Here is a 15288-nt window from a genome sequence, read left to right on the forward strand (position 1 = left end):
ATCCTCTGATTTTTCCAAAGTTAGAGAAGGTCCCTAGACAGAGATCCATATTTTTCAAATTTATTTCTATTATTTGCATAAATTAATCATGATAATTAGCATGTTGGTTAGAAAATTCCACGAAAATTTTGTAAGGTTCACTATGACTAGAGGACCCTTTGGAAATAATTTCATGAGTTAAGTCATGAAGGATGCACTTAATCTTCCCCAACCCTAAAACATAAAGAAAATTGATTTTGGGTTACATAAAAATTTAAATGACTTAATTTTTAATCTCCACTAAAATTTAAAGTCTAGAGAACTCCCCATAAACATTTCAAAACATTTGGAGTTCATTTAATATCTCAAATTGAATTTTCAAGTTAATTAACATTTTTGGCACTAAAATGATTTTTAATAATTAAAATATATCTTGAAAAATTATAAAACTTGGTTTTGGAGTTCTCTGTGATCATAGAAATTTTATAAAAATAAATTTGAAGTAAAAATAATAACTTCATTTTTAGCCTATTTAAAATTTTTAAAATAATTAAAAAATGGTAAAAATCACAAAAACAATAAAATTCATGGAAATATTCTATATTATTTTCTAAGCACTTAGGAATAATTGAAATATTTTTTCTAATTTTCTAAATAAACATATTGAATTTGATTTCATAAGGCAATGTTTGAAGAAGGAGCGGTGGTTGAATTTCATTTCAACTTCGATCAAATCGAGCTAGACTATGAAAGCTCAGCTTTAACTGTGGTAAACAAAGATGAATTTTGTAAGTAGAGGCCTGTGTTGAAATTCAAAAATAAGAATCAATTTGTTGATGAGAAGAAAAGGAAATTAGAAAGAATTGACAAGGCTGAATCAAACAATGCTGCGATTAAGCGGATGAAGTCAATGATAATGACCTCTAAGGGCGAGCTTGTTGGTGCTACTCCTACCGACGATCAGCCGGAAGGTAAGGCAACACTTGTACGCAGAAGAGGAATCAAAATCGCCATATCCACAAGATGCTAGAACAATTGAAAGAACAAGGGGAGGATAAAGATACTATTGCTCAAATGGCGATCAAATTAAAAGAGAAAACCCTAGATCAGCCAGTTGAAATGCCACCTCAACTCATGAAAACTGGAGAAGGGGTGATTTTCAAAGAGTAAAAAAATGAGGAAAGAATCATGGAAGTTGAACCTTATATTCCCCAGTTCATGAGTAAGACACGTCCTTTATAGATCATTCCAGAGCACGAATTGAAGAAATATGAAAAGGTGAGAAAACAAAATTTTGAGCACTTTCAAAGGTTTCAAGGCAAGTATGTTAATATACTTGAAGGTTTGGAACTACACACCAACGTGTTCACCAATAGTGAAATTGATAACATTGTAATGATAACATTGTAGAACGTGTTTTTTTGGAGCAAGAAATGGGATGTGCTGGTCGGCTAAGAAGAAGGACATATTCTGAGCCGAGAAAATAGAAACGAGAAACGAGGTAAAGGAAGGGTTCGAGGTAAAGGAAGGGTTTTGCTACAATTTTTCCCAAGATAAAGAAGGCAATCCTCTCGAAATAATTCGTCACGATGAGGTTGACCCGTTACCATCATTCATCAAGAGGATAGTCAAACGATTGGTGATCTGACATATACTTCTAGCAGATTCTATTTCAGACAGCTGTATTGTTAATATCTATGAAGCTAGTGACTGCATTCCTCCACACATCGATCATCATGATTTTGCAAGGCCATTTTACACGGTATCATTTATAAATAACTGCAACAACATGTTCGGAACAGAAATTCAGATTATTGGTGATGGAGAATTTCAGGGTTCCGTAGAGATTCCTTTGCCTGTGGGCTCTATGTTGATATTGAAGGGAAACAACACTGATGTGGCCAAACACTGCATCCTTGGAGTGCCATATCCGAGAATTTCACTAACCCTCAGATGGATGAATGAGGATAAGATACCATTTCGGTTCAGAACCGATCCTGAGATTGAGAACTTGCGACCTTTTGAGTTGTAAGTTGCTTAAAGACAGCACACCTCAATATATATCTAGGAGAGATCATTTCTATTTTTTTGATGATATATTAGAAGGTGGGGCTAGTCCTTATATAGCCTACTATTTCAACACAACTGCCGATGACAAAATACAATTAGATGATACACAAGACTGGATTCAATCACGTGTCTTCAGTATGGATGAATAAGAAAGTATTTTGATATATGAACTACACAGTAATGATTTCAGAGGATGTTTTGATTACATGAAATCAAACAACGTTGTATTCGACATCAGATGATATTCATGATATGGCAGTTTAAAGACAATATATTGGAACTTCTTTTCGCAGTTATGAATGCTGATTTGGACAATTGATTGAGAAAATAAATAAATTTGATTTGCCCAAATTCTGAGAAAGGCTAGCGAACAAAGAATGATATATATATAAATAAATTTATAAATGAATAATCTTCAAGATGTATATATATATATATATATATATATATATTTTTTTATGTAAGGAGCATAGCTCCAATTCATTAAATGTAGCCAAGTACAAAGAGAAGGTCTGCTTCCCTCTAATCATCCCCGACTGTGATTGTGTTTCTCCTCAACCTTCTACAACTTCCAGGAGGTGTTTCACTGGTTTGAAAGTCTATTTTCTGCTGCTATTCTCACTTGAGTTTTTCAGTTACTATTCCATTGGTTCTTTCTTCTCTCTGTTTGCCCTACCTGTGTTTACTGTGGCTATTCTTAATGACCTCTCCCATTCCCATTGATTTAGAAACAAACATCCAATGGTCTAAAGCCACTTTTGCTGATGTGGTGGGGAAAGGTTTTGAAACATTGCAAAATATGAAGAATCTTATATTCCCCCAAGACTATCATGATGCTAATCTTGGTAAAGGAGATTGCCCCTATGTTAAAGCTTTAAGCAGAAAAGGAGGCAAGGTGGCTGTTGTGTTCTCTGATATGGAAATCAACACTTTGGCTGAGGCTCGAAAATTCACCTTGGTGGGCAAATTTCAATTCAGCCATCCTAAAATGGATGATATAAGGAAGTATTTTGACGATTTAAAGCTGGTTGGTGCTTGGAAAGTTGGACTAATGGATGGGCATATAATGATTCAGTTAGCTAAGGAAGAGGATTATGCAAGGCTTTTTGCTAAGCAAGTTCTCTTTTTGGATGGCATATCTATGAAACTGCTGAAATGGACTATTGATTTTAACCCTTCAAAGGAACCTCCTATAGTGCCTATATGATTTAAGCTGTCTGGATTGAAGCTTAATTTTTTCAACCACCAAGTTATTTTTACCATTGGCACTGCCCTTAGAAGACCCATGAAGCTGGATGCTCCCACCTTTAACCTGTGAAGACCTTCTGTGGCTAGAATCTTAGTGGAAATGGATATCACCCAACCTGAAATTGATGAAATTTGGCTAGGTACAACTAACAATGGCTATTAAGAGAATTGTCATAATTGTAAGATTTCTGGACACACTGACAATAGATGCTTCAAATTACATCTCAAGAAAAAGAATACAACCTCTGGAATGTCAACTTTCCCTAAACAACCACTTACCACACCACAGCTGGATCCACCTTCTCCCACCAGAATCTTGACCCAAAACCTAGAATCTGATTCTCTACCTACTTCTATTACCCCTATTTTTGACTACCCACCCTTGGTGGAAGTCCTTGCTGATGATCATTTTGATGGAACCTCTCTTTTGCCCTCCCCCTCCACTCTTGCCCCTTCCCAATCTAAAGACCCTCATGCTGAACCATTTTCCCCCATTACTAGGACTGCAGTTCTTGTTGAAGGCCCATCTGAACCTACCACTAACCTGATCCCTTCGCCCCTCCCCTTAACCCTATTGAGGTTCTCTCTTCTCCTGGTGAAGTCTCTACAATGTGTTCTGAAATGGGAAAAGCTGTCTTGCCCCAAGGCTTAACATTGACTCCTTGTTTCAAGGAGCACACTAGCCTTCTTACATTGCAGCCCAATATCATTAATGTTGTAGATGATAATGTGGTTCAAAATCTAAAATTAGATCTAGAGGAAGAATGGAAGATCCATCAGTCCAAAAAGAAAAAGAAGCTGATGCATGAGCTGCAGCATAATGCAGCTACCTCTGGAGAATTCATGTCCAAAAGTCTGGAATCTCTTCCTAGAACAAGGAGGAGAGGAAAAATGATCAATGATTAATCTACTTTGCTGGAATGTTAGGGGATTGGCACACCCTAGGTCCCTTAGCAGATTATTGCATCTGAATAGGGTGTAAAAACTTTGGTGCATTGCTCTTCAGGAACCAATGGTGTCTAAACATAACGATAGAATAATTAAAAAATTTCATGGATTCCACTTTGCTGCTAACTGTAACAATAAGATTTGGCTACTCTATAGGAAAGAAGTCTCTTGGCAAATCCTTTTAGATCATCCACCGTTCTTACATGTATCCCTCTCTATGGCTGGCCAATTTGCTCATGCTACTTTTGTTTATGCCTCTAGCTCTTCTGCAGGGAGAGTGGAGCTTTGGAAGGAGCTCCTTAACCTCAGCACTAACACCTTCTCAAAATGGTTGATCTGTGGTGATTTCAGTTGCATTACTTCCTCAGATGAGAAGATTGGAGGCAGACCTCCTGATAGTAGTAAAATGAACTTATTCTTAGACAACAAACATATGGCTAGACTCTATGATTTGGGTTTCTCTGGCCACAAATTTACTTGGAGAAGAGGTAAGGTTTGGGAAAGAATTGATAGAGCTCTTGTAAATGATCACTGTATTAATGAATTTTTCCATACTTCTGTCTCTCATCTATCAATGTCTTGTTCAGACCACAGACCTCTATTGATCTCTATCAGCAGCTCCATAAACCCCTCCAAAAATAATTTCAGATATTTAAATGTCTGGTCTTCCCATCCAGACTTTCTGAATCAAGTTAGTACTATATGGACCAGCTATCATAACAAAAATCCTTGGGTGAAATTATGGATTCTACATAAAAGGCTTGCTGCTAAACTCAAAGCCTGGAATTGGTAGACCGTTGGAAATTTAAACACAAGGGTGGTGGAAGCTGAAGCCATTGTAAATGATTTGGAATCCAAAATCAGCCTTAATCCTAATTTGGAAACTAATCTCGACAATGCCAATGAAAGACTGTTGAATGCTATCCACTTGCAGGAAAAACTCCTCCATCAGAATGCTGCTCAAAATCATTTCTGTTTGGGGGATAGAAATTCAAAATATTACCATGCTATTATAAATTACAAAAGGAAATGTAATGAAATTCATAAGATCAAAGATTCCAAGGGAGATTGGCTGAAAACTCCCCAAGATATTGTTGATAGTGCTGTTGAGCATTACAAAAGGCTCTTCACTAGAAGTGAGGTGGCTAGGACTGAAGTTAAAGGCAATTTGTTTGACCACTACAAAAATTATACTTCTACTCTCAAGCTTGCTGACATCCCTTCTAAAGAGGAGATCAAGATTGCACTAAACTCTATTGATAACAATAAAGCAGCAGGTCCTGATGGATTCTCTGCTGACTTTTACAAATCAGCTTGGAATGTCATTAAATATGATGTAGTGGATGCTGTGTAGGCCTTTTTCACTGGTATTGAACCCACCAAGTTTTTCACCTCTTCCACCATTGTCCTTATCCCTAAAGAGACTGTGTGTAACAGATGAGACCAGTACAGACCCATAAGTCTCACCATTCTGATCTCTAAATTCATTAGCAAGATTTTGGTGGTCAGAATTCAACCTCACCTTAACAAGATCATCAACAATAACCAAACTGCCTTCATTAAAGGTAGAAGCATTGTGGACAATGTCCTTTTCGCTCAGGAACTTTTCCAAGATTTAGATAAAAGATGCAGAGGAGGAAATTTGGTTTACAGATTGGACATTTGCAAGGCTTATGACACCATCCACTGGGATTTCATTGAGGAGGTTCTGCATGCTAGAGGCTTTAATATGGACTTCATAAGCTTAATCAGAAGATGGCTGAATAATAATGCCCACTCTATTCTCATCAATGGAAAGACACATGGTTTCTTTACTGCCTCTAAGGGAATCAAACAAGGTGACCCTCTATCCCCTACTATTTTTATTTTTGTCTTTGACTATCTTTCTCTTATTCTCAACCAAATTCCAAACATATCTCCTCACAACCTGTTCAAGCACAGTTCAAACATTGCCATCAGCCATCTTTCATATGCAGATGATATCATTCTTTTTTCTAAGGCCACTAAACCTACTACCAAACAAATCCAAAGCCTTCTCAATGATTCTCTGTCTTGCTCTGGACTACAGCCGAACAAGCATGAATGTTGTATTTACAGCAAAGGTGTTAAACAACCTTTCAAACACTGGGTTTCTGAATTTACTGGTTTTCAAACCCCCCACACTCATCTGAAATATTTGGGGGTCCTTGTACTGAAAGGAAGGACAAGACAAATCCAATTTGATGATGTTGTGACTAAGATTCAAGCTAAGCTCACTAACTGGACTAATTCTTTCTTATCAAATGGAGGAAGGATTACTCTCCTAAAACATGTAATGTCTGCCTTCCCCTCCTACATTCTTCAAATGGAAACTATGAAAACGAGCACTCAGCAGCTTCTTGAAATAACCTTCAACAGATTTCTTTGGTCAGGTCAAAGAACATAGAAACATTGGACCAACTGGAATTCTATATGTAAACCAACTCATAATGGGGGTCTAGGTTTCAGAAGTTTCAAACATCTACATCAGATCAATTTTTGCAAGTTGTGGATACACTTTAGAGCTCAAGTGTCTCTTTGGGCTATCTTTCTTAAAGGCAAGTATTGTAGAGGTTTTCATCCCACCCTTGCTACATCCAAATTGGGAGACTCCAGAATCTGGTCTCACATGATTAAACATAAAGATAAAGCTGAAGATTACTTTATATGGGACCTTGGAGAGGGGAACCTCAATTTTTGGCTTGAAAACTGGATGGGGGATGGGAAGCTTGCTGACAAGCTGACTGCTCCCCACCCAACTTCTACCAAAGTGTAAGATTTCTGGAATGATAACTAGTGGAACCTTACTGCCTTAAACAACATAGTAGATAACAATACCATTAAAAGGATTAACAACATTTCTGTGGATACTACTAAGAAGGACAAACTCATTTCCAAAGAAGGGGTTTCCCAGTCTACTACAACTTACATTTATTCCCAACTTCATCAAGGTGAGAACTGTCTCTGGGGAAAATATCCATTTGGAAGGCATAACTTCCTCTCTCCCTCTATGTCTTTTTGCTGTTAGAGAATCTTCTCTAAATGCCTCCCAACTGATGACATTCTGAAACGGAAGGGATTGAGAGGTCCTTCTTGTTGTCTTATATGTAAAGGGCTAGAGGAAACAACTGATCACCTGTTTTTCCATTATCAATTTGTCCAGCAGATTTGGTCTATTGTCCTCAGAAACTTGAAAATCCAAATAATCAATCTCACCTGACAAAAATTTATATCTTGCTGGAATGAATGGTTCAGATTAAAACTTTTGGTGATACCTTGTGTGGTGGCCTGATTCACTTGGATGGCTAGAAATAAGGCCAAATTTGAAGATCACTTACCACATCCCTCTAAAGTGGCTGCTAACTGTTTAGCTTTTCTAAAAAAAGTCACACATTGGAAAACCTTTCCTGACCTTTTCAAGACCAACTCATTGGCAAATCAACTTATTTTGGAGCACCCCCTTGTTTACTGGATCAAACCTCCTGCTGGTTGGCAGAAAGCCAATACTGATGGCAGCTTCTAGAGGTCCTCTGCTGGCATTGGGGTTGTCTTCAGGAACTCAAATGGTAATTGTCTCTTACATTACCAGACTCCTGTTTTTGCTGCTGATACTCTGGAAGCTGAGGCATTGGCTATCTTTTGGGCCACCTTGATTGCATCCAAGGCCAAGTTTTATAATCTGATAGTGGTGATAGATTCCAAGGTCATGATTAGCATTCTCCTTAATAATATAACCTGCCCCTGGCACATTCTGAAATGGAAGAATAAAATTTCCTATAACTCTCTGGGCCTTAATCTGAAATTCACTTTTATTCACAGAGAAGGTAACAGACCTGCTCATTGGCTTGCTCAGGCTGGTGCTGAGGCAGACAGACCCAATGTATCCAAGAAACTCCCTCCACCACTTCAACTACTTCTCAAGGGAGATCTTTTCTAATTTGCCTTTCTGCAGATTGTTGTAACTTTTTGTCCCTTCATTTTTTGGATTTTCATATATATATGCTTTTAAAGAAGGTAGTTATATATATGACTTTAGTTTCATTTATATATATACATCTTATTGATGTATATATATATGACCCCCTTATGTATTTTCATTTAGTGTATAGGGGTGGCTTCACCCCCCCACCCCCTTTTGTATTCACCCTGTAACTCTTTTTGTTTTGGTAACATGATGGAGCCATCAGTTGCTCTTTTTGTGAATATATATATGTATATATCAGGCTTTAGGGGAATTTTCAGAGATCATAAAGGGAAGACTTTGCTGTTTTACAAGGCCCCTTATATTGCTGATGATGCTTTGGAAACTGAAGCTGCTGCACTTTTCTGGGCTTTAAATTTTGCCAAAAAGAACAATTGGCAGTGGATTCTTGCTGAAGTGGACTCCTCCCTGCTGGTGGAGTTACTAAATTCTAAGATGTCCTCCTCTTGGCATATTAACCAATGGATTCATAGAATCAACAAGCTTAGTACTGAAAGTAAAATCCATTTCTCTTTTTTGTATAGGGAAGCTAATAGACCTGCTAATTATCTAGCTATAGAAGGTGCTCATGCTGATCATCCTGAAGTGTCAACAACTCTCTCCCCCTCCCTATAACTACTAACTCAGGGGGACAAGCTTCAAATCCCTTATCTCAGAGTGCAAAGATGATTGTTGGACTTGTGGGTGTGGACATAAATTGTTATGCCCTGTTGCTGAGATTGTGTTTCTTCTTGACAATGGGAATTCAGTTGTTTAGCTTGATAGGGAGTTAGTTTGTAAATATATATATATATATATATAGATACAATGTTTTGTTTTCTCCCTTCTTTTTGAGTTGAGGATGTAAGTGGATGGGTCACCATTATGAGTGTTATGTATGTTTTACTTTATTCTTAGATAGGGGACCCCTTCCAATTTTATGTTGTTTTTCTTTTTGATCAACATGCAAGGAGCCGAATAATGCTCCTTACCCAAAATATATATATATGTATATATATAAGTAATAATCATCATGAAAATTCAAAAGAAAATTTTTTCTAGACTATTCCCTTTCATCACAAATTGATCATTTCTATATCCCCTTGGGTTTAATTTCTTCTCTCACAATTTAGCAAAACTTTACATGTTGCGACATTCTTCCTACACTCTCTCATTTCAGGGTCAGTACCTAAATTCTGATTCCCTCTCTCCGAGGTCGGTACCTAAAATCCGATTCTCTTTTCAAGGTTGATACCCAAATTTCAACTCTCATTTCGGGGTCAGTACCTAAATTCTGATTCCCTCTCTCTGAGATCGGTACCTAAATTCTGATTCTCTTTTCGAGGTTGATACCCAAATTTCAACTCTACTTTCCGGGTCAGTACCTAAATTCTGATTCCCTCTCTCCGAGATCTGTACCTAAATTTCAATTCACTTTTCAAGGTTGATACCCAAATTTCAACTCTCATTTTGGGGTCAGTACGTAAATTCTGATTCCCTCTCTCTGAGTTCAGTACCTAAATTCTGATTCTCTTTTCGAGGTTGATACCCAAATTTCAATTCACATTTCTGGGTCAGTACCTGAATTCTGATTCCCTCTCTCCGAGGTTGGTACCTAAATTCCGATTCTCTTTTCAAGGTTGATACCCAAATTTCAACTCTCATTTTGGGGTCAGTACCTAAATTCTGATTCCCTTCGATCAACTCTTGAGTTAGGATCATCCCTTCGATCAACTCTTGAGTTAGATTTGAGTCCCCGTGCTTTCCTTCTCAATCTGATCTTTTTGCTACCCATTGGGTTAGATGTGACTCCTAGTGCTTTCCTCCCCAATGGAGCAGACATATTTCCTTTGTCACCACTTAGGTTGGATGTGAGTCCCATTGCTTTCCTTCCTAGCATGACATATATTCTCCTGTCGCCTCTTAGCTTGGATGTAACTTCCCCAGCAGCATTCTGAGTTGTTCTAGTTCCTCTGTTTTGCTTAGGTTGGGCATGGAGTTTTACTTCTAACCCCATAATAAATCCTAAGACAACATATGATATTTTTCTCGGCTAGTTCTAACTCAGATGTAACTTCCGCAGTGGCATTCTTGGCATTCTGAGTTGCTCTAGTTCCTCTATTTTGCTTAGGTTGGGTATGGAATTTTACTTCTAACCCCGTAATGAATCCTAAGACAACAGAGGTTTTTTTTTTTGACTAGTTTCAGCTTGGATGTAACTTCCCTAGCGGTATTCCGAGTTGATATAGTCTTTCTATTTTACTTATTTTCTCTACATTCTTCGGGATTAGGGTCATATTTTTGATTCCTTTCTCCACACATTTTTTAATATCATAGCCAAATCTTGAGTCTTTCTTTTGTACATACTTTGAAAATCGACATTTAAAATTGAAAATTCAAATCCACAACATCAATTTAAAAAAATATCTACCAATCCCCAGTGAAAAGCTTAACTTCACTTCAATTCTATCTCAATCATTGATTTGTCCTTAGTATGGTTACTTGGACATTCTTGAGGTATCAGGTTGATCACTTCGGTCAACGACATTAGGCGCGACATGTTTGTACAGTACACTACACTTATTAGGGGTCCATTTGTTGACTTCATTTTTGAGGCCTTCTTTTCCCTTATCAAGATACCTTAGGATCTAGCCTTAAGATTTCTCTGTTTTGACTCTCTTAGAGGACTAGACTGGGACTCACCCCCCTTTAAAAATTCAAGCCATTTCTTCACTCTTTGTACTTTCATATGGACGGTTTTATATCCTCAACATTCAGTTGAGTCGATCGAAAAGCTGACATATTGAAGCTCAAATTGAGCTCTTATAGAAATTTGAAAGACATAGGTGGACACCGTGTGGACACCGTGGTGGCACGTGCGATGTTTGACTTGCCACTACAAGCAATATGTTTGACTTTGGTAGTCGCTTATGTGAGGACTGGTCAATAATATACTTGTTAAACGACTCCGATCGGTCAAAATAATTTCATTTGTTGTGCCATGCGCGAATGAAAGTTAATTTGACGTGATCAACGACAAATTTGTCCGGATGATTCCAGATGATGAAACGGACTGCGCTATTGCGTCCGGGACATCAATTTTAGCTAGGGAGGACACCCATTTTGTTGGGCACCACGCACAAATGAATTGAGTATAATTTGATATTTTCATTCAAAAAACAAAATAATAAAAATATCTTCTTTTAAAGAAAAAGTTTTTTTTTTGTTATCCTAAATCTAAACTCCCCCTCACGCCTCTGTTCTTTGACCTAGCCGGACCGTGGAGTCTCCTTTCCAGTTTGTCGGTCATCCCTTCCCTTCTTGAGCTCTCGTCATTGGTAGCCTCGCTGATAGACTGTTGTAACAGATTTTCCTGCCCAAGAGAGTCCGGTAAGCTTCCTATTTCAAATTTTGTTGGGTTACTTACTCTTTGTGGGTGATTCTCCTCACCGTCCCGATGTTCACCGCTGGTGAGCCATTCTCTCATCTCTACCTATAAATACCCCATATGAGGGGAAGATGGGGTGCATTTTTTTTTCTGAGACTTTGGAGAAACAAATTGCATTTTTTTTCTTGGAAGTGTTGGAAGAGATACAGTGCTGCAATTATTTTTTTGTTTGGAAGTGTTCTTACTTGCAATTTCTTCTCCAACCTTTCCTTTCTTGAGCTAGCAATAAATTCAGGTTAGAGGTTAATAGTTTTGAGATATGGATGTTTTAAATCTACTTTTGATGGCTTGATGTTGCGATTCCATTATTTCTATTGTCTCATTCAAATATACTTTGGAGAAGCTTTCTATCTTGATGGAAATGTTTAGAGTTATTTTTGCTATTCTTATGCTACTTTAATTCAAACATGTTTAGTGATTATGTTCTTTTAATTTTTTAAACAAAATTTGAGGGCTGGTTCTCCCTGATCTTTTGTTATCCTCATTCAAAATGTATAGAAGTTTATATTCGATTCTTGAGAATTTATTTGGAGCTGAATTGTTGCTCTTCTTGGTGCCTCATTCGAATGTATGAATTGGAAATATTTTTGTATATGGAGAATCAATTTTGGGGTTGGTCTTTTTGTTTTTCTCAATGCCTCTATTCGAATAAAGATGTTGGAAATCTGTTTTATAATTTTGATCAGTTTTAGGGGGCTGGTTTTCTATGCTTCTTATTGCCTCTATGTGAATATACATGTTAGAAATTTGTTTTTGGTTTTGAATATTATTTTGGGGCTGACTTCTAATTTGTTTTTGGTTTTGAATATTATTTTGGGTCTGACTTCTGTCTTTCTTGCTGTCCCTATGCAAATAAATATATTGGAGGATTTTCTTTGGTTTTGAGAATTAATTTGGAATTGTAGTTTTACTCTCTTTGTTGCCTTATTCGAATATACAATGAGATTGTTTGATTCTGGACAGCTGCTTTAATACCTTGAGTAATTGCTGAATTTCATCCCCTTTTATTGGGCTCGGGTTTGTTCCTTGATGATCGGTTTGGTCTCCCTTCGTGGCTTGGTTTTGCTTGGTGATGGTTTAAAATTTGTCCATTTGCTAGACTTGGTTTTAGCTTGGTAATGTCCTATTCTTTTTGGTCATTTGCTGGATTTGATTAAAATATCATGAGGAGATTCAATTATTTTTCCTGTAATTCACTTTATTCGAACTCCAACATTGGAAATCATTTTTAGTAATTTGAGAACATATGTGGGGCTCAGTTTTTCTCTCTTTGGTCCTCTTTGTTTAAATATATGATGGAAATCATTTTTTAATGATTTGAGAGCATATGTGGGGCTTGGTTTTGCTCTCTTTGCTTCTCTTTATTTAAACACATGATGGAAATCATTTTTTTTATGATTTGAGTAGTCAGGCTTGGTTTTGCTCTCTTTGCTTCCCTTTTGTTTAAATGCTTGTTGAAAATCACTTTTCGGGTTTGAAAATATATGTGGGGCTCAATTCTTGCTCCCTTTGCTCCCCTTGATTTAAATATATGTTGGAAATCAGTCTTTACGGTTTGAAAAATACATTTGGACTGCCCGCACGTTTGAGTATTTCTGGAAATTATTTTTTATGGAATAAAATATATTTGAGGACTTGGTTGTGGTCCTCTTTGCTGCTCCTTATTCGAATACCCGTTGGATCTTTTTTTCTTATGTCTTGGAATATATTTTTAGAGCCAATTTTAATTTCTTATTGGAGTTGGCTTCCTGTTTACATAAATTTCGTAAGTTTGAATTTGACAACAACGTATTTTTCCTTGAAAAGTTGATAGAGCATGTAATGATCATATGTACAGGTTTAAATTTTGAACCTAAAGGTAGAAGGTGGATGTTATAGAAATGCTTAAATAGATACTTCTTTTATTCCTCTTGATATGAAATATACAAAATCTTATTGGATGAGCATATGAAATATTGAGGTGGTCTATTATTTCAAGACGAGGGGTAACAGGCAATGATGCAAAGAACATTTGACAACTTAATTCATAACTGAAATAAAAAATCAACATTCAATTAGTGTGATGCCCTTTCACCCCTAAATAGTCAACGACTCTAACCCTTCTCAAAGTGCCTGAGAATTGGTATTTAGAAAAGAATAGATACTACAAATCTGTGCACAGATACCACACTTAGGAAAGAATAGATACTACAAATCTTTGCACAGATACCACACTTAGGAAAGAATAGATACTACAAATCTTTGCACAGATACCACACTTAGGAAAGAATAGATACTACGGGTTTTACACAGATAATACACTGGCACAAGAAATAGATACTACATCTCACACACACATACACTACATTTTGATGAGTTCAAATACTACATCTCACATACACATACACCACACTTTGAAGAGTTCAGATACTACTCCATTCACATATTCACTAAACAAAAGGGTCTAAGAGTGTTTGATTATAGGGGTGATTCGTTGGTGGCCTCTAGTTGATGCTGATAGATTAACCTCGATATATCAGTTGCCTGTGGGATCGAGATAAAGAGAAAAGGGGTCTAGTATGAGCTTATCCTCAAATTAAGATCTAATATCCCATCTTGAGAGTTTCATATGCTCATCATTTAACTTTTCTTTTATAATCTGAAAATGTTTACCTAACCCATTTATATCATACAATTGCAATTTATTTTGAAGCTTTAGCAGAATTTGATCAGGTACGCTTTTATTTATTTAATTTCTGTACTTTATTTTCCGCATATTCCTTTTTATTTTTTATAGACATATTTCTTTTTATTTTGTACTATAATGTACTTCTTTACATATCTCATGTATTTTCTTACCGCATCTTATAACATAGTCTCTTCGTCTGTTATTTGTTGTACTGTGTACATTTACCAGTATTCATGCTTTAGTTACTACCTTTCTAGTATGTTTGTGCAATCCCCTAGGATAGGCCGTCCGAGGCATATATATATATATATATATATATATTCTCTCTTCTCTCTCTCTTCTTCTTGGAACGAGATGACAACGTAGTCGGTTGACGATTCATCTCTGGACAATGATCGAGACAAGTTACCAAAGATGGAAGGATGAGCTTATGCAGAACCTCGATAGATTTAAATAACATACCTATAGGACATCGAGGTTGTTTGCTTGGCACGATGTAAATCCTCACATTATCTTTTAGGACTTTCTACGATTTTATATCGTACAATATAAGACTTAAACTTTTTAGGATTCTGAGGTCGTCGTTTAGTACGACATAAATCCTCACATTTTCTCGAGCTATTTGCATATAACATACAGATATAAGTCCCGAATATCTAAATAATTTGCAGGACTGAAAGATCAAATAATTTCTCTTTCAAAGACGTAAAGCCAAACCGTAGATTAGTTTGAGATGTTATTGAATCTCCTTCAGTATCTTCGACATCTTCTACTTTTCACTTCTTTGGATTCTGGAAATAACTGTTCCTATTTGAACCTATCCCATTTGACTTTTCCTATGAACAATCGTGGAAATTTGAACGTTGAATTCTTGATGACGAAACCTCTGATCATTATCGAGAGTTTTCTCAGGTGACTTCGGTTGTCTAAGATGTAATTAACTATAGG

At 36.7% G+C, this 15288-nt stretch overlaps 1 protein-coding gene across 1 annotated transcript; it reads left to right on the forward strand.

Annotated features, from left to right (window-relative positions):
* The first annotated feature begins 895 nt into the window (after positions 1 to 895).
* LOC110035616 lies at positions 896 to 2011 on the forward strand. The gene is made up of 2 exons (XM_020739877.1): positions 896 to 950; positions 1644 to 2011. Exons 1-2 carry the CDS (start codon positions 896 to 898, stop codon positions 2009 to 2011), a joined length of 423 nt encoding a protein of 140 aa, XP_020595536.1.
* The last annotated feature ends 13277 nt before the right edge of the window (positions 2012 to 15288 follow it).

The sequence above is a fragment of the Phalaenopsis equestris genome, unplaced genomic scaffold (genome assembly GCF_001263595.1).
Source record: "Phalaenopsis equestris unplaced genomic scaffold, ASM126359v1 Scaffold198530, whole genome shotgun sequence".
Taxonomy (NCBI): domain Eukaryota; kingdom Viridiplantae; phylum Streptophyta; class Magnoliopsida; order Asparagales; family Orchidaceae; genus Phalaenopsis; species Phalaenopsis equestris.